The sequence below is a fragment of the Glandiceps talaboti genome, chromosome 9 (genome assembly GCF_964340395.1).
Source record: "Glandiceps talaboti chromosome 9, keGlaTala1.1, whole genome shotgun sequence".
NCBI classification, from domain to species: domain Eukaryota; kingdom Metazoa; phylum Hemichordata; class Enteropneusta; family Spengelidae; genus Glandiceps; species Glandiceps talaboti.
Genome location: NC_135557.1, coordinates 9,380,982 through 9,401,799, shown reverse-complemented (window position 1 = coordinate 9,401,799; position 20,818 = coordinate 9,380,982). Strand labels below are relative to the sequence as shown.

Below are 20,818 nucleotides of genomic sequence, written 5' to 3'. Positions count from 1 at the left end.
ATTGACTTATGATCTGTGTGTTTCGATAGATTTGGTTTGAGAGTTAAGAGAGCTCAACGAAGCTACATCTCCTTCTCTGAGAAGGTCGATGCAAGTGTCCATGTATAACTGTGCTATGTCAAGAGTGTTGGCGATAGATTCAAGTAGCCTTCTAAGTGAATCGAGAAAGAGAAGTCAACATTATTACATATATTAAGAATCACTTTCAAAAGCACATAACCATGTCCATTCAGATTCGATCTTGAACAGAGAGTTAATCTAAAAACAATTGTAGTTATGATTCAAAATCTGATTTGTTACCAATAAATTATTTTAGATGGGTTTGATAAGATGATATTTTGTATACATTACCTTCCCTATCCCCAAACCAAAAGGTCAACTTATTTGCACCATATCTGCAAACACAAAAGACAACAAATTCAGTATCGATGAATGTACAAGGATCAACATAACCATACTAAAATTAATAACATTTCTTTGGAAATATGGAGTAACCGGTTTTCTATATATCTTATTGGTATATAAATACTTGTATTGAACTGTATAAACACAAGGAGACACTGCTTCTTACTTTTATAGTACCTGCTTTATCAGCCTTACAGTCCATTTCACAAGACCGAGTCAGAGCTATCAAATGAACTAATAAGATCTGTGAGCCTGATCACAATGTTTCGTGTCGAGATAGACACCATAAAGACAACACACAAACATCACTTACACCGTGTGGGCTCTGTATTTAGTTAATGATATGAACATGACCATGAAATTTGTTTTAACTTCAACAGATTATACCTTGTGTAGTGGTGTGCATGTTATTACTGTTTATATCATTAACTAAATACACAGTGTGGATGATGTTTGTGTGTTATTTTTATGGTGTTTCACTCAACATGAAACCGTGTGATCAGGCGCACTGATGTTGATAGTTTAAATCATAGGTTTGACTCGGTCTAGTGAAATGTACGATGTAAAATCATTCATGACAAAATGAATGTTACTTTTCAATGAATGAATGAATGAATGAATGAATGAAAGAATGCGTTTTAAAAAAGCTATTTAATAACACCGGCAAAGGTATAAACTGCGTTTCACATACACATATATATGCCCAATGAAATGGATAGGTGACTTTACCCAGTTCATGAAATAGGCAATCGTGTTGTCCAGGTTATGGAGTGGGTATTGTAAGATATGTCCAGTACATGAAATGAGCATCTTTTATAGGACACACACAAAACAGAATAAGAATCAAACAACTATATTATCATGTATTTACAAACTCATCACTTCACAATTCTACTTGTATTATAATTCAGTGTAGCTTGTGTTTTTAATAAAGCTCAATAATCAACACCCCAGTTCAAAACGTTTGCCCCAAAATATAATCAATACTCTCATTTGCATAAGGTTGACCATTTCATGAACTGGGCAAAGTTACATTGCATATCTTATGATTTGGGCAGTTATATATATACATATATATATATATATATATATATATATATATATATATATATATATATATATATATATATATATATATATATGTGTGTGTGTGTGTGTGTGTATGTGTGTGTGTGTGTGTGTGTGTGTGTGTGTGTGTGTGCCATAATTAGTAATTCATGCACATATAGGCTTAGGTGGTATATACATCATTATCACAAGAAGTGGTTTGAGAAGTTATTGAGATTTAAGTTTGTATAAGTGATTGTGCCACTCACATTATAGAAGATATGCCATTCCTAGTGGAGGGAGTGTATTTACCATCCCCACCTCTGAAATAAACGTAAACAACACCACCATCTTCATCAGTTATCGACCCATAGTGAACGGCAGCCTTGCACAGTGAAGAGTCCTGAAAGAAATGTTTCATGTGATAGTATTACATGACATATATACTGAACTATTGATTTGCATTCATTATATGGCACATTATGAATGGTTACCAAGGATGTAATCGAACATAGAAGGATGCCTGAATAATTTCTTAAGATTAATGATTGTAATAGTGGCCATAACATATGTCACTACAATCTGACTATATGGACCAATAGTTAATATGTTAATATATATCGCAATATGTGTTATAAAGAGACTTTAAATACTATTACTTACCAACATAAGTAACAACTAAAGAACTATGTTTAAGAGAAAGTTTTTTTTAAAAAGCAAAATTGTATACAGTGAAAAGGAAACCAGAAATGTTACATACAGCAATGCTAACTGTGTAGAGTATGGGCCAGGGGTGTTACTGTGCCCCCCCCCCCCCCCAACCTGAAACGTAGGTACTTTTCGTTCATTGGAGTCTACTGAACGGGAAATAATAATGTTAACAGTGAAAATGTTGTGATGTACTACCTCTTTGGCCTCGATTTTAAATTACAAGCCCATCACTGAATGGCAAAAAATGGTTGAAGGTATGGGTAACAGATTGTCTTCCATACGATACATGCAAGCAAGGACGTTATTATCCATTATATATTTGGAAAGCGTAGAAAATGTCCTTGCTAATAATATAATGGTTGCCATACATATACCAATAAATAAAATTTCCGGAGGATTTATATCGCCGATTTCTTCAAAAACGACAACTTTTCCACAAAATAACATCAAACATTCCATTTTTTTGAATAAATAAAAATATACTTAAGGGGTGTTTTTATTCAGTTGAATGTGCTAAACAAGTAAAAAGGTAGGTTAACATTCAATATTTGTTTTTCATTCAGTACACTGCATGAACAACAAATACATGTTAGAGATGTGTGTGTGTGGGGGGGGGGGTGTACAGTAACCCCATCTGGCCGATGGACTAGAGGTGCTTCGAAAACATTGGTTTTCTTACCCCTGTGTAATAATTAGTTCCCCACACAGTCCTACTGGCAGAAGCACATCCGGCTGGACATCGAACACTGAGATGTAATGAGCAAGAAATTAGAAATGTCTCATCTAGAAAGTGTGTCTAGAGCGTTAAATTAGATATCACATTTTCAATACAAGAAGTGGGTAGTTATAATTGTGTTTACAGAAAAAGAAAATATATCTTCTTGAACGTTTATAGGCTTACTCTCATGGCATGAATGTTGCATACACGACCAAATGTCATGAATTGAACATGCTCGGGAACATCTGTAAATGGATTAGCGGATAAGATATAAATTAAACATAAATTTGCCAAAGAAATAATAAGTCACAAGAACATAGAAGGAATGACTACACACCCGCATGCTGTCGCTGATGAACTTTCACAAACATCCGTTGATTTGTCTTCACATTCAGCCTCACTAACTAAAGTGCAAATATAACAGTAATGTAAGGTTATGTATATGAGTGTTGAAGAGGAGCGAGTCTAGTGCGTATTGGTAATTTTATGACTTAATATTTCTGAAAATAAGACGTAAAAATATTTCACGTCAAATTTTCTTGATACATTTATTACATATACTTCGGAAAATTGTGTGTGTGTGTGTGTGTGTGTGTGTGTGTGTTGACGTAAATGCTACCTAAAATAAATTAATTACAAAATTTCCTATTGAATTGCTTCGCAATATTATAAAATTATATAATATATATAATATATTCAAGATAACTTCATTTTATGTTATGATTATGTCTTGACAAAGTTCCTTTTTGCTTCGAAATTCAATGGATGATATAAAAATGTAAAGAGTAAACTTTGGGGTCCGAGCAAATTGATTTCTTTGTTGAGAATCGTTTTTCAAAGCACATAACAACGGCTATTCAGAATTGATTGTGAACAGAGCCCTAGTACAAAAAGAATTACTGTTATGTTGCAAAATCTGAATTCTTTTCGAGAAATCATTTTAGATGAGTTTGATGAAATGACATGTTGTATACATTACCATCGCTATCAAACCAAAACGTCAACGTCATTTCACCATAGCTGTACACACAAAAAAGAACTCAGTATAAATGAATGTGCATGCATCCATATCAAAATATTTATACTACTATAAATAACATTGCTTAGGAAAACCACTTTTCGACATATCTTAGTGGTATATAAAGAATGGTAATGAACTATATAAGCACGTACAAGAATGCAAGGTTTCTCAATTTGCCGTTTGTCTTTTTCATAGTACATTCCGTTCACATTTATAATGAGTCATAAAGTAAATGTGACCTTTTCATTTCAATTTCAATGAAGAAAAGAATAAATAAAATAAACAAACAATTTAATAACATCGGCAAAGATATAAAGTACAGTTTATATAGAATAGTTGCCATCAACAGAGAGGTCTAGATACGCGTGAGAACGCTTACCCCTACGGGAGCATTATCGTGCAGGCCTACAAGTAATGATGCCTACAAAATTGTGTTTAGTTATGCATTCTAAACACAAACATGAAAAACTGTGAAATGTGAACGCGCGCGTTGACATATTCTATCCAGAAGGCCAGTCACATGTCTTTGTTTTCTAAATTTGTCCATATTTTTGCCACTTTTCCTGCAACTACCCAAACCAAACACCAAACAATTAGCTTAAAGTTAGGCTTCCGAACTTTGATATAAAAAATACGACTTTTAATAGAAGAAAATGACACAAAACTCAACACGTATTTACAGTTACGTGTAGACCGCCATTTTACGAAGCGTCGTTTGACACAGAACGCCTGAGTTGCTTCGAATCACGTGACTATGACGTTACACGTATAGAACACACGTAAATACGCGCATCTAAACCTTTCTATTATTAATTCATATACACGTGTTGGCTTGGGTTATAGATACATCATTATCACAAGATCATTTAAATTCAATGGTATTACATGTTGTATACAGGGTAAGATCTCAGGTTTGAGAAGTTACAGATATTGAAGTTTGTATAAAGGATTTTGCCACCCACCTAAGAGAAGTTACGCCATTTCTGGTGGCAGCAGTGTAACGTTTATTACCATCTCTGAAATAAACTTGAACAACACCACCATCATCAGTAATCGCTCCATAATGAATGGCAGCCTTGCACAGTGAGGAATCCTAAATGAAATGTTAAATGTGACAATATTACATGACAAATATACATAACTATCAAATTGTTATCATTAGATGGCATACCATGAATGGTTGCTAACAATTTCACCAAACTTAAGGATGCCTTAATGATTTCTTTACGTTAATGATTGTAGTAGTGAGCATATTCATCACATATACACAATATATCACTACATGACTATAGGTTACTCATAATCTGACTACATAGAACAATAGTCAATATACATTAATATCAAGATACATACTATAAAGAGTCTATAAATCCAACTATTTGCAACAACAAATAGGAGATAAAAAATAATGTTTAGGAGAAAGGTATTTGAAGGCTAAAATTGTATACAATGACTAAGAAACCAGAAATGTGACATACGGCAATGCTAACTGTGAAGGTTAGAAAACATGGGTTGTCTTACCCCTCCATAGTAATCAGTGCCCCATACAGTCCTACTGGCAGAAGCACATCCGGCTGGACATCGAACACTGAGATTTATTGAACAAGAAGTTAGAAATGTATATTCTAGAGAATGTTTCTAGGGCTTTATATTTGATGCACTATTTTCAATGTAAGTAGTGGTTAGTTGAAGTGGTGTTACAGAAACAAAAAATACACTTTATTGACAGTTTTTATAGGCTTATTCCCGTGGCATGAATCGAGGTGTGAAATGAAAGACCGACTGTTTTGAATTGAACATTTGTGGTAACATCTGTAAATGTATTAGAGGATCAGCTGGAAATAAACATAATTGTGTATGCTAAATGATACATTGAAAGAACATAGGCGAAATTGTACAACACACCTGCATGGTGTAGCTGATGAGCTGTCACAAACGTCAGTTGCTTTATATTCGCAGTTAGCCTCCATAACTAAATTGTAAAGATATAAGTAATATCAGTTCATGTAATGGGTATGTGTTTTGAGGAGAGAATCAAACGCGTAATGGTGATAGGAAAGTTTTATGATATGTAATTTTTGGAAAATAAGATACGTGAACATATTTAGTGTCAAATTTGCTAGATATATTCATTTCTCATTTATACTTAGGAAACGTATGTATGTGTGCATGTGTTTGTTCGTGTAGTGACGTACATGCTACCTAAAATAATTAACCCCAAACTTCCTATCAAATTACGTCAACATATAAAATATATATATATACAAGATAATATCTTAATTATATGTTATGAGTATGTCTTGACCAAGTTATGTTTGCTTTGCTTCAAGTTGCATTGGAGGATGTGAAAAGATTAAGAATCACTTTCCAAACACATAACTACGCCCATTCAGAATTGTCTATGAACAGCAACTTAAAATAAAGACAATTGCAGTTATGATGCGACATCTGATTTGTTGTCAATAAATCATTTTAGAAGAGTTTGATAAGATGACATGTTGTGTACATTACCATCCTTATCCCCAAACCAAAACGTCACAGATGATGCACCATAGCTGTACACACAAAAAATACAAACTCAGTATAAATGTATATGTATGGATCCTCATCAAAATTTCCACACTAAAATGGATAAAATGTCTGAGGAAACATGTTTTAACCACTTTCCGACATATCTTAGTGTTATATAAAGAATTGTAATGAACCATATCAACTCAAGAATACAATGTTTCTCACTTTGCCATTTGTCTCTTTCATAGTACCTTCTATTCACACTTAAAATGAGTCATACGAATGGAATTGTGACTTTTCAATTTCAATTTCAATTCAATGAATGAATGAATGAATGAATGAATGAATGAATGAATAAATAAATGAATGAATGAATGAATGAATAAATAAATAAATGAAGGAATGAATGAATGAATGAATAAATAAATAAATGAATGAATGAATGAATGAATGAATAAATAAATAAATGAATGAATGAATGAATGAATAAATAAATAAATGAAGGAATGGAATGAATAAATGAATGAATAAATAAATGAATGAATGAATGAATGAATAAATAAATAAATGAAGGAATGAATGAATGAATAAATAAATAAATAAATGAATGAATGAATGAATGAATGAATGAATACATTTAAAAAAATATTTAATAACACCGGCAAAGATATAAAGTACATTTCATTTAGAATAATTGCCATTGTTATTAATCCATACACATATGTTGGCTTGAGTGATATATTCATCATTATCACAATATCATTCAAACTCCAGAGTAATAAGTTTAGTACAGAGTAATTTTTTTTTTGAGAAGTTACAGATATTGAATTTTTTTATAACTGATTTTAACACCCACGTTGTAGTAGTTATGTAGTTCTTGGTGGAGGCAGCATAACTATTATCCCCATCTCTGAAATTAACTTGAACAAGACCACCGTCTTTATCAGTTATCGACCCATAGTGAACGGCAGCCTTGCACAGTGAGGATTCCTGAAAGAAATGTTTGATGTGATAGTATTACATGACATATATACAGAAATATTGATTTTTATTTTCATTATATGGCACATTATGAATGTGTTATAAAGAGTCTATATATGTAACTATTTGCAACAACAAATATCAGATAAAGAAATGCTTTTAGAAGAAACGGTTTGAAGGGCAAAATTGCATACAGTGACAAGGAGACCTGAAATGTGACATACAAAACTGTTAACTGTGATGCTTAGAAGACATGGTTTGTCTTACCCCTGTGTAATAATCAGTTCCCCATACCATCCTACTGGCAGAAGCACATCCGACTGGACATCGAACACTAAAATTTATTGAACAAGAAGTTAGAAATGTCTAATGTAGACAGTTTGTCTCGGGCTTTAAATTAGATATCACATTTTTATATAAGCAGTGGATAGTGGTGTGTATAGAAAAAGAAAATATATCTTCTTGACAAGTTTTAGGCTTACACCCACGTCATGAATTTTGATGCGGCATAAACGATTGAATGCTATGAATTGAACATTATCAGGAACATCTGTAAATGGATTGGAGCATAAGATAGTAACTAAACATAAATTTGCCTGACAAGTGATGGCATAAGAAAATGGACGAAATTTGACTACATACCTGCATGGTGTAGTTGCTGAGCTGTCACAAATATCAGTTGATTTGTCTTCACAGCTAGCGAAATTAACTAAATGTAAAAAAATATATTATGTAAAGTTATGTAATGTATATGTGTGTTGATGAGGCAAATGTCTAATGTGTATTGATGCTATGCCAATTTTATGTCATGTAATTTCCGAAAATAAGGTTGGTATATATTTGCCTCCCCTATGCCGCTAAATAAATGTCATGTCCGCTCTCAAAACTGAACATAAGAAATGTATTCGAAAGGACAGTGTTTAATAGCCACTAAGTTGGAGTATGTTTTATTAAAATAGAACATTTCTAAATTTCTTTTATGTTTCCAAGGAAACAGCTCTCCTTTTATAGGCAATCTTTGTAGCATATATCATCAACGTCAAGTTCTTCCGACCATTCCAGCTCATATATTTTAGAGATTCCCAAACCAAAAAAAAAATGCTTACATGAAATGCAGGGTGTGTTAACCGTATACACTGTTACACTGTTAGGTCATAAACAAGCCTACAACTTTCAACATCATAAACTCAAACTTATTTTTCTCTGCACGTTTCAGTCGTAAATTAATTCACGTAAATTAATTAATATTTTTTTCAGTGATCAAACCAGGGGTTATGGAGGACTAATAATTGAGTCTTGGCGAATGGTAATTGATCGTAAACAAGTTTCCACATGGTGTTCACATATTGAAAAGGTTTGATAGTGCAACATTATTAAGTCGTTATAGATTGATTTGTAAAGATGATTTACATATATTTGAAGCAGTCAATAAGAAATAGATGATATTGTTCTAAAGTTGATATTTTACATTTTGTAAATGTCAACATCACTTTTGAAGTGGAGATGAAATCATCCATAATCTATTTATTTGACCCTAATTTGTTTTTATCATATGCTGGATTACTCGATGTAATCCCAAGAAAATGGAAGACAAAGATAAGAACAAATATGTCCAATAGTATTCAAACACCTGATTAGAATCACTTTGTTCCGAAATTTGGAGAAAAATGGCTTGATAAGGTTACTACATGTACAAAGGAGGTGCATGATTTGTAATTACGCAAGCTCCAACTATAAAGTGAAGTGGGAGTCTTAATTTGAGTGTTCATAGTTTGATTGGGAAACTACACTGAAGCTTTCCGTTAGGGTACACGGCAAATTAAATTCATGGATAAGGAGAGACATCGGTTGCTACAAAATAATGAGGAAATAATTACTGTGTAATCAACTGTTGTAACAGAAAACAGAGAAATGTAGTGGCATAGAAGACAATAGAAAGAAGTAAATGCATAAATATACAGCACCTGTATAATCAATGCATCCATTGCAGTTGCAGTGAGCCGAAGTCTTACCACACCGACCGTCAGGTGAGCAACAATGGAATTCTGAATTAGGGTCACATTGTGCCGGACTTCCATTAGTCAATGAATAGGAGGATCCGCATCGAAGGTCATCTCTCCAAAATTTCGACACCCTTACTAGTAAATAAACATATTGGACTTTACATATTGCTTGTGTATTCACGAATAGTTACGATTTTACATCATTAACGTTTCCGCTTTTATAACATGCATACTAATATAATGATTCTTAGGGAGCCTTCAGTAATTACTTAGGTCGATTAGGGGGCTCATTTTCTATAAATTGGTTCTTGGAGATATAGTTTATACACACAATTTCGTGGTCGAAATGTCTACGCTATTTTATTGTTTTTACCTTCTTTGAGAAAATGCCTTGATAACGTTAATACAAAGAAGTATATGTTTGTTATTAAACTCTATTTTCAAGCCCCAACTGTACTGGGGAAATGGGTCTCCACACTGGGATAATGCGAGATATCGGTTGGTACGAAATAATGAAGACATCACTACTATGTAACCAATTGTTGTAACAATATCAGGAAAAATAACAAATGCAGTGTCATAGAAGACAGTGGAATGGAAAAAAATACACTAAGCGCGTGTCTATTTAAATACCATAAATATATAATACCGTTATAATTAATGCACCCTTTGCATTCGCAGTGAGTCGGAGTGTTACCACACCAATCAGTAGTTGAGCAACATGGGGATTCTGAATCAGGGTCACATTGAGTTGGACTTCCATTCGATTGGGGATAGGCGGATCCGCATCGAAGGTCAGCTCGCCAAGGTCCATCGTTTTTCACTAATAAATAAACATGTTGTTCTTTACACATTGTTTGTGAATTTATAATTAGGCACAATTTCAAATCATCAATGTTTCTCCTTTATATATATATATATATATATATATATATATATATATATAATGATATAATTTCCTATAGTTTTAAGGAGCCTTTAGTAATTATCGGGGGTAGGGGTTTGGGAGGTCATTCTATTGCTCTTTGAATAATTTTCATTTCGTAAATTCCACAGGTACATGAGATGGAAAAGAGGAATCTATGAAGATAAATTAATCACCATTATGGAGAAGCAGCTCAGCTATGCTACGACGAAGGATAAACATAATGGCGAGGTAATTGTATTTTCATCACATGTGAACAAAAGGTAAAATTCGTCCCTACTAAAATCTCATGTTATCTTTTCATAGTTAGCTTATAAAAATGCATTTACTCATTCTATGAGTGGTAAAAATTGTTCACTACTAAAATGGTCATGCAGCACGCTAGAATTGATATTTTCCCGCAAATAGGAAGTTACTCAAAAAGAATACCAGCAACAAAATACAAACTTATATTAAAACAACCCAGTCACCAGTATCAGAGAACTCTGAAATATCAAAATAATTTTGCTACAGGAATATGATTACTGGCAACTTGACATCAACAGCATTACACAGTTTTTAATTATAGCAACCTGGCAGCTGCCATCAGAAAAGAGTCAGCATATCATTTTCGACCATAAACCCCCGTCTGCTAAAAATAGAAGATGACTCATATCAGATTAATAGAGCTCCCTCCCCCTCCCCAGGCAGATACACAACAGGTACCAAAGCAGTCTAACCACATTTCAGTTTCCTAGAAGAAGTAGAACATATCAGTTTATACCAAAACACTCGAACAACACTAACAATAGAAAATGGCATATTAACTTGGCATAGACAAAGATAAAAAGACCCCCCCCCCCCCTCAGAAAGATACCCGGCCACACAAATGACAAATTGCTATATTCTGTAAATGACTATAGAAAACTATAACTTACCCACACACTGTCTTGAATCAGGATCAGGATACATTTCAGCTGGGCATGATTCGACGCATTTATTTTCAAACCAATTACACTGACAAATTCTATATAAAAATACGTTGATTTTTGAAGGTTAGATACTTTTGAAAATATAAATAACTTCGAAGGAAAATATATCCTACCTCATAACCAAATCCCAGAGTGACACAGTATTCAACCTTTAGCAACATATGTACCATGAACAATGCTGTCGGTACGTTACAATTATCTTGTCAGACAAACATTTATGGGTACATAACGACCTTAATATTGCATTAAGTACTGTTGTATCCAGTGAGACACTCGTATGTATATAAAATTTTATGCCAGTGTCACTTACCTACTTCCACCAACGTTAATTGTACTAAATGGGCATGTTGATGAACATTCAAATCGTGGGCGTAACATTAATTTAATGTCCTTGCATTCGTTACAGAGTCTCGGCGACGGCATTCCCGAGTCACGAATCATGCAACCTGTGAAATAACAAAGATGACTGTCAGGTGACTGTCGAACTAATTAACATATCTCGATATTAAAGTTATTGTGAGAGAATCCAATGGTGGGTATACATAGTTTTAAAACGACGAATGACGAATTCATATTAGTAATGCCATATCTGATAATCAAAGTTAATTTGAACGGATAGAGTGGTAAAGAAAAACGTTTATCTAAAGACAAGAATACCAAATTACCATAATCGGGGTGACAGTTTTCATCGCAGTCCATCACACACAGTTTTTTGTCAGCATCGAATTTTGTTCCTTTGCCACATTGAGTGCTACTTGGAGGGCTGCGATCCAGCATTCTCAATTGAAATATGGTAACATCCCTGCGTAATATATAACGGATTTAATTATGCTAGGCGAAACAAAATGTAAGATTGTTTTTCTTTTTTTTTATAAAATACATGTTAAAAATGTATAGTCCCAGCCAGAGACAATTTCATAGCCTAGAACATAGATCTATTAGAAACCAAAGCAGTGTTCCAATAGAACTATACATTCAACATATGACGTCATCAATAGTAATGTAAAAAACTTACTCATTTCCACTGCCAAAGGCGTAGAAGTTTGGTACAATGTTTGAGTGTTTATCTATGTATGTGAGATAGGTAATCTTCTCTTCATCACCTGTGTATTTTCCATATTCTATAATCGTTCTCGTATTGGACAACAGGGTATGGACACAGACAAAGTAACTCTGGTGAAGTACAGCGTCGCCAATTCCTTTGGCATTCTTGATAGTCGACTCAATCAAAACATGGTTATACTGTCATAAATTTAAAACAAATGTCATTGAAGGAGTATAAAATCACGGGTTGAGGAACGTTATAAAACATATTAACAATTATGCTATCAGACATACTTAGCAATCACCAACTATGATTATTTTTTTCCTCCTAGTAAGGATATCGTTATGTTTTAGTGGTGTATGTATGTATGTATGTATGTATGTATGTATGTATGTATGTATGTATGTGTGCATGCGTGCATGCATGCATGTAAGTATGCATGTATATGTGTGTATGTGTGTGCGTGTGAAAGTGCATTTGTCATATAAAGCTTGTTAACGTGGCCTTTAAAACTAATGAGTAATTTGCATAATAAATTTGTTTTCTTTCAATAATTACTCTAAACCTCAAGTGCAAATTAGTTTCGATAATTATGATTCGGTACATGCATCAACCATAACAAAGCTCAGTGTCTTATAAATGTTGTTAACGTGGCCTTTTTTAATATGTCATTCACATTAATCATTTATGTAATTAGGCTATGTTTTAAGACTGCAAGCTTCAAAATTAAAATTATTTGGTACATTGATATATGCTATTAAAGTGCAAGTGTCTGTGCCAATAGTTTGCTGATATAGTATGTAGTTTGATATAATTTTATTCTAAGGAAGTGGCATATCATGTATGATCCCTACACGTCATAAATTTGCATTTTAACTATTACTGTATAAACAAATATAACAAATAAAATATTCGACCTTCCGGAATGTGTTCAGTTTATATATGATCTTTTACAGTTTCTTTTTCTGTTTCAAACAGGAAATATTTTGTTTACAAATACCCTTCCATACCGAAATGAATAATACTTGCTACAGATACTTGGCATGCAAATAGTGTCATACACGAACAAGGATAAACAACTGTAACAGAGTTATAAATACATTCACGCCACTTTAAAATCGCGATTATTATTTCACGTATGATTTATTACCTTGTAAATGGCTACTAATGCAGTCGATATTTCCACATAATACCAAGTTGTCTTGTCCTTCGGAACAGATGCGAAAACAACATAAATAGAACCTTCACTAACGGCTGAGAAGAACAGGCACAATCCTCCATCTGAAAATGAAGATAGTGAATAGTAGAGGTATGATATATGGACTTGTTATAAACAACACTACAGAATATTATGTCAAAGTATTTCTTTTGTTATAAGAGGCATGTTTAACTTACGTGTCGGATCAATAAGTTGAAGGTTTGACCAATGTGTATTACAAGGAAATCTCTGTACTGTTCCCGTCATAAACCTTTCCTCTAGTAATTCATCTGTGTCCGGTGTCTCCTGATTCACTGGCCATGATGCCCGTGCTATAAATTGACCTGGAATGTGAAGACGGGACATTTGTATTATCAAGTGTAGAGTGACATATTATCTTTTCACATTATATCTTTTATATTTAGTTTAGCACGAAGCTTAACAAGAATAACATCGATAAGGTAATATATAATCTCCACCAGCTTGTTTAGATCCAAATTATGTTTGGTGTCCTCCACATTGTCATTTTTGTCATTTAATGTTATCATTGATGTCGGTTTATGTTGTTGGTTTATGTTGTTGTTGTTGTCGTCGTCGCCGCCGCCGCCGCCGCCGCCGCCGTTGTTGTTGTTGTTGTTGTTATTGTTGTTATTGTTGCTATTGTGTCTGTGTCTGTGTTATCAAGATATATAGTGCATTCGTGTATATATAGATTCATACACAGGTTAATGTGTGGTGAAATATGAATTATAGTCAAAATGAACATGATGTCACTAGCAATTTGCCATTGTGCAGTATAAGTTACAACAATTCGACACTTGCCTTTTAGACCAGCAGAGATGGTTGGCCAATAAACAATGGATGCATCGTAATCTTCGTCGGTTAACCTAAACAAACCAACCTCGGGGTTGAAAGTTAACACGATACCTTTCACAGAGATCTTAAGGTTTTCAGAGACATCACTGCCCCCGTTACTGTACCCATCAGTAAGTCGTACCTTACCATCAATACTCTCAACAAACCACTTGCCAGCATAATATTGCATCTGATAAACAGTATATATATGTCAATTATACATTGATAATAATACTATATCAATTATTTTTCATACCAGCCAAAAAGTGTATAGTTTCCTCATTATCCAAACAAATTTGAGTTATCATTTTAAGCATATAATCCACTTTCGACAGTCACATTTGTTCAGACATTTTCAGAAACATATCAATTCCTTTCAATTTCGTTTAATTATGATAATATTACGACAAAGGCTTAAATCTATATTTGTTTAGTCATTATCATTCGTGACAATTACATTCATATATGGTGATATATTTCAATTTACCAATTTCAGAACCTGTTGTAACACTACTTTATACTTTGGCCAAAAAAGTGAGTTCATATTATTGCACTATTTTGATTACAATGCAATTGTACAATTTACTTGGATGACCATTTCGATATTACACTTTTAATGATTATGCATTTTCATTTTATACTTTTCCTGATTGTGTACCTTGATCTCACACTTTTAGTAACCATGCACTTTGACATTACACTTTCATTGATTACGTACGTTGATCTTGAAGTTTTATTGATTATGTTCTTTGATTTTACACTTTTATTGATTATGCACTTTGATCTTACACGTTCAGTGATTATACACTTTGATCTTACACTTTCAGTGATTATGTACTTTGATCTTACACTTTTAGTGATTATGTACTTTGATCTTACACTTTTATCGATTATGCACTTTGATCTTACACTTTTAGTGATTATACACTTTTGATCTTACACTTTTAGTGATTATATACTTTAATCTTACAATTTTAGTGATTATATATTTTGATATTACACTTTTAGTGATTATATATTTTGATCTTACACTTTTAGTGATTATATACTTTTATCTTATACTTTTAGTGATTATGTACTTTGATCTTACACTTTTAGTGATTATACACTTTTCATCTTACACTATTAGTGATTATATACTTTGATCTTACACTTTAGTTATTATATACTTTGATCTTACACTTTTAGTGATTATGTACTTTGATCTTACACATTTAGTGATTATGTACTTTGATCTTACACTTTTAGTGATTATGTACTTTGATTTTACACTTTTAGTTATTATATACTTTGATCTTACACTTTTAGTGATTATGTACTTTGATCTTACACTTTTAGTGATTATGTACTTTGATCTTACACTTTTAGTGATTATGTACTTTGATCTTACACTTTTAGTGATTATGTACTTTGATCTTACACTTTTAGTGATTATGTACTTTGATCTTACACTTTTAGTGATTATGTACTTTGATCTTACACATTTAGTGATTATGTACTTTGATCTTACACTTTTAGTGATTATGTACTTTGATTTTACACGTTTAGTTATTATATACTTTGATCTTACACTTTTAGTGATTATGTACTTTGATCTTACACTTTTAGTGAGTATGTACTTTGAGCTTACACTTTTAGTGATTATGTACTTTGATCTTACAATTTTAGTGATTATCTACTTTAATTGTACACTTTTACGATTATGTAATTTTTTCTTACATTTTTCGGCAAGTATGGTTTTGGGTAATAACAATATTTTATTTGTGTTAGTGAAATTTTATTAAATTGAAAGTTTGACTTTATGTAGCCATTACTTTTGAATTATTCTGGAGTAACTATTATTGTTAATACTATTTTAATACTGCAGCGATCGTCTAAAACGTACCATTTGGTCTCCATTTCTGCCTACGAAATCAAGTTATGTTACACTGTATGATTATATATTACACCCAAGCTGTGAAATTGCCCAATTCATAAAATCTGCATGTAACTTTGTCCAGTTCATGAAGTCAATGTTATGCAAATGATAGTATAGATTATGATATAAAAGGAGCGAAATTAAATTTTTGATGAAGAGTTTTGAACCGGGGTGTTGGTTATCGAACTTTATTAAAAACATAAGCTACACTGAATTATTATAAAATAAGAATTGTGAAGTTATGAGTTTGTAAATACATGATCATAAAGTTGTTTGATTCATATTATTTTTATGTGTGTCCTATAAAAGATACTCATTTCATGTACTGGGCATATCTTACCATACCCACTTCATAACCTTGGCAACACGATTAACTATTTCATGAAGTGGACAAAGTTACCTGTATAAACCGATTTAATGAATTTGGCAATTTCACAGATTGGGTGTAGCATATATATATATATATATATATATATATATATATATATATATATATATATATATATATATATATATATATATCATTGTACTGTTGAACGTCATAAAGGCATTTGAAACATAACTGACCATAAATATTTGGTCCTTTGGTATAGTGCTACCATGATTACCACCGTCAACATCCTCTTCCATATCAAAAATGATGCTAAATGGTTTTCCGCTCTTCATGTGGCCCCACCCCGGGCTTTTAGTGTCTTGTGGGGTTTCTCTATTACTCAACTCACAATAGCTATTTCCACCGTTCACAGTTATTTCATCGTCTGAAACCAGTCCCTGGTAGGTACAATTAACAAGTCGTAAGTGGTAAGAAAGAGAGAGAGAGAGAGAGAGAGAGAGAGAGAGAGAGAGAGAGAGAGAGAGAGAGAGAGAGAGAGAGAGAGAGAGAGAGAGAGAGAGAGAGAGAGAGAGAGGGAGGGAGGGAGGGAGGGAGGGAGGGAGGGAGGGAGGGAGGGAGGGAGGGAGAGAGAGAGAGAGAGAGAGAGAGAGAGAGAGAGAGAGAGAGAGAGAGAGAGAGAGAGAGAGAGAGAGAGAGAGAGAGAGAGAGAGAGAGAGAGAGATTTGGCTCTGTTGACATATATTCTGATTAAAGTCTCCCCTTAACGGTGATAGAGGGATATGCGTATACTGTCAAAAAGTTCTCCTTCGACGGTGTCTGAATCATGGTTCTCGACTGACTATGAATTTCGATAATTAAATACTATTCTAAAAAAATGGGGTACTAGAAATGGATTTTAGCCATTCTAGACAGCTCATAAATGTCTGGCATGATTACCACCAATCGGGTTTTAGCCATACTAGGAAGCATACAAATGTCAGACACATATAACATCAATCGTATTTAGCTGTGCTAGGCAACTTAGAAATGTTTAGCACGATTAACGTGAACGGTTTTTAGCTATGCTAGACATTTTTTTTAAATGTCAGGCACGGTTACTGTCACAGATTTCAACATTGCCAAAGTAGCCTGAATGCCATACGCCATTCATACCTTTCAAACACTACAGCAATAGCAACACCACTTTAAACATATATGTCATACTACAAATCGAGTTTTTTTAATGATAACATTGATATTTATTTGTTTAGTATAATAGAGAATATCTCTTTCTTCCCTGCTTTATTTCATCAAATTGTATTGAATTAACTTCCACCAATCCCATTTTGCTAAATCAGCCAAAGTTCATCAGTTAAAAATTTAGCTGGCCAAGTCAGAATTTGGATCGGAATTTAGAATTAGGTGAAATGACTTAGTACCAAAGGGAATGGGGGAATAGGATTTTGGGATATGCATGTGTAAAATGTATGCCAGTTTAACTTATTTTGATTAAAGTGATCAATGTTTGCATTCAATATTTTGTAACCAATAATCTCTGCGAATATCTTATCCATTGGTTATTTTATTATGACAATATTAAATCTTAATTCACCCATAAGATTTATCTAAAAGAATGTGCTTATCTTGATTGTCATGGTAACGACTTGATCTCATTTGAATGTAAAGATATTCCTAGGAGTGTGACCATAGACCACCATATATCATTGCTTGCATTTTAGAAACATTGAACCCATATTAATGTAAATGTTAGCTTACCTCAGACAGGTAAATACCAATTGCATGTTCCAATGCGTTACGCCTCGCTGTAATCTCAGCAAGAAACTGATCCTTTGTCTTATAATTGCAAAAGACCTTTGCCTTCACAGTAACATTGGCCACTAACTTGTCAACCTCATAGTACTGTTTCCCTGATAAAGAATCTGTCTTTAAGTCACCCCTTTCACCGCAATTTCCATAGTCAACGGTTGGGAAAATGTTTTCCGGTCTGAAGTATAGTACTTCAGTAATTGTACCGATACCAAACTTGAATGCTTTAGGGTAGTCGGGAATGGAATCCAGCCAATTCAACATATCTGAAATCATTGGAGTACAAAAAATGTACATTGTCAAAAGTAACATTGAAGATGAATATCAACCGTGCCAAACCCCCTCATTTTAATTTGGAGATTGACCATGAAATATCCATGGACGGTGATGGCAAACATATAGATTAGTTACCTGTTTTAATTGTTGGAGAACCTTCGTCAGTTACAAGGGCAGCTATCTCTTGACTACCACCTATTGCCAATATGCTAGTTGATGAATAGCTGGATTCTTTGGTTGATGAAGATCCTTCTTTTTTAGAAGATTTTGCATGGAAACTTGCAAAAAATGAGTCAAAATCCACTTTAGCTTCAACAGCAAACTCTTCCTGAGTACTGTAACGCGAAGCTGAGGCAACCTTCCGAAGTTCTAGCCTACCACCAAATTGTGCCCACTTGATGTAGTGTGTTCCCCATCGCAGGATGAAATCCTCTGTAGATGAATGAAAGGATTCTGTGATTGTGTGAATCGGATTTGGACACAGTAGTTTTTGGTAATATGTAGTTTGTCATGTTAAGCCAGTTCTACTTTGCTAGAAATAAATATAGCGCTTTTAACTTGACGTTCATTGAAATGAGTGTTGCTTCAAATAAAGGAAACTGAACGTTACAAAGTCAAAACGAAATATATCATAAACGTTGTATACATTCACAGAACACTACAGCACTTGTCAAATACATCGAACAAGTGTCATTATGTTCCTACAAATGACAAAAGCATTCATACCTGACTCCTTCAATTTATGTGAGAAATTATGTATCGAAATGAGTACTGCAGCTACTGCATTGTACTGTAAAATAATTAGAGCAGGGAACTTGAAATCCAGACTGAGCATGCTCAGACGCAAAAGATTATGGGATTACTTGTGGTTATTGTAATACCTAATCTGGAGCTACCGATGCTAATTTGTTAGTATTTGATATCACATTTCCCATGATACAACATTAAACATGGCGGGGTTGCAAGTTCCCTATTGGTTCTCTTAATTATTAAAAAAAAGTACACCCATTTACAATAACACAATAACAAGTTTGTGCATGATACGGAAAATTAAGCATGTCAAATTAAGCATAACAAATAATATATGGAATTTTAAAATGAAGTTTTCCCGATGGTAAGAGTATTCGATATCCTAAGGATGACAGGATTCAAATAATTTGTCCGCTAAACTAGAAATGAAATATACTCACGAAACTTGAAGGGAGCTCCGCGAACCTGATAGGAAGTTGGCAAGTCTATGAACTCCTGAAGGAAGGCAGGTGCCAGGTCATTTGCTGTTACAAGATCTTTGAATATTTCGTACCTGTAATCAAATCACATGATTGCAACATTATTGAGTACTTTTTATCTGTTAAAAAAGATAGTATTAGACACTTGTGCACAATAGCCACGAGAAGAAAAATTAAATAAAGGGAAAAAAAAGTTTTTCATCTGTTAAAACTTGTTTGTGTGTGATGAATATTAATTAGGTTTTCTCTCAAACATGCATTTACTTTCAATTCAATATAATTTGGTACATACATCAGACACAACAATGCACATGTGTTTGATGTACTTTGTATTTACATCTCAATTGTGATTTGTAATTTGCATAAATAAACAGTTTAGAATGCAAGTTTTAACTGTTAGATAGTGCAGTGCATGCATTGGTCGTGTAGAAGTGCATGTGTCCTTTATTGTTTGATGATGTAGCTTGCGATGGAAAAGGTTTATTTGCATAATTAATAATTTTCTGGTAATTAGAGGCAATATCTCTAGTATGTAAGCCTCAAATTTCAAATGGTTTCATATGATTACTTTTCCATTTAAGGGGTACATTACGTACCATAGCTATAGCTCAGAATGTACATACCAACAATGTGTGAAGGAACACAAATCTATGGTTTTGCCCTTACAGGAGGCATTCATTCTAAATATGGTGGTATTTCATATAACCGACCTTATTATGTCCATATCAACCAAGGAGAGGTATTGTTGTTGGTTACTTGTAGTCGATGTGCCATACGCAGTAGACACACCAGCACTGAAGAAAAAATAGCTACCAGATACCCCAGCCTCTGTCTGCAAGTGTTTACTGTATTCAGCTCTATCCT

General features: G+C 33.5%; 1 protein-coding gene across 1 annotated transcript; it reads right to left on the bottom strand.

The window, feature by feature from the left end:
* Window positions 1-307: 307 nt before the first annotated feature.
* Window positions 308-19,560, bottom strand: LOC144439760 (uncharacterized). Its single transcript, XM_078128994.1, has 24 exons — window positions 19,452-19,560; window positions 18,861-19,157; window positions 18,399-18,715; window positions 16,877-17,080; window positions 14,359-14,581; window positions 13,734-13,880; window positions 13,489-13,619; window positions 12,309-12,535; window positions 11,959-12,095; window positions 11,604-11,739; window positions 11,240-11,328; window positions 10,095-10,220; window positions 8,037-8,103; window positions 7,662-7,728; window positions 7,270-7,403; window positions 6,414-6,457; window positions 5,808-5,874; window positions 5,424-5,490; window positions 4,865-4,995; window positions 3,861-3,901; window positions 3,219-3,285; window positions 2,843-2,909; window positions 1,722-1,855; window positions 308-395 (listed from the first exon to the last, which is right to left on the bottom strand). Exons 1-24 carry the CDS (start codon window positions 19,558-19,560, stop codon window positions 308-310), a joined length of 3,117 nt encoding a protein of 1,038 aa, XP_077985120.1.
* Between the last annotated feature and the right edge of the window lie 1,258 nt (window positions 19,561-20,818).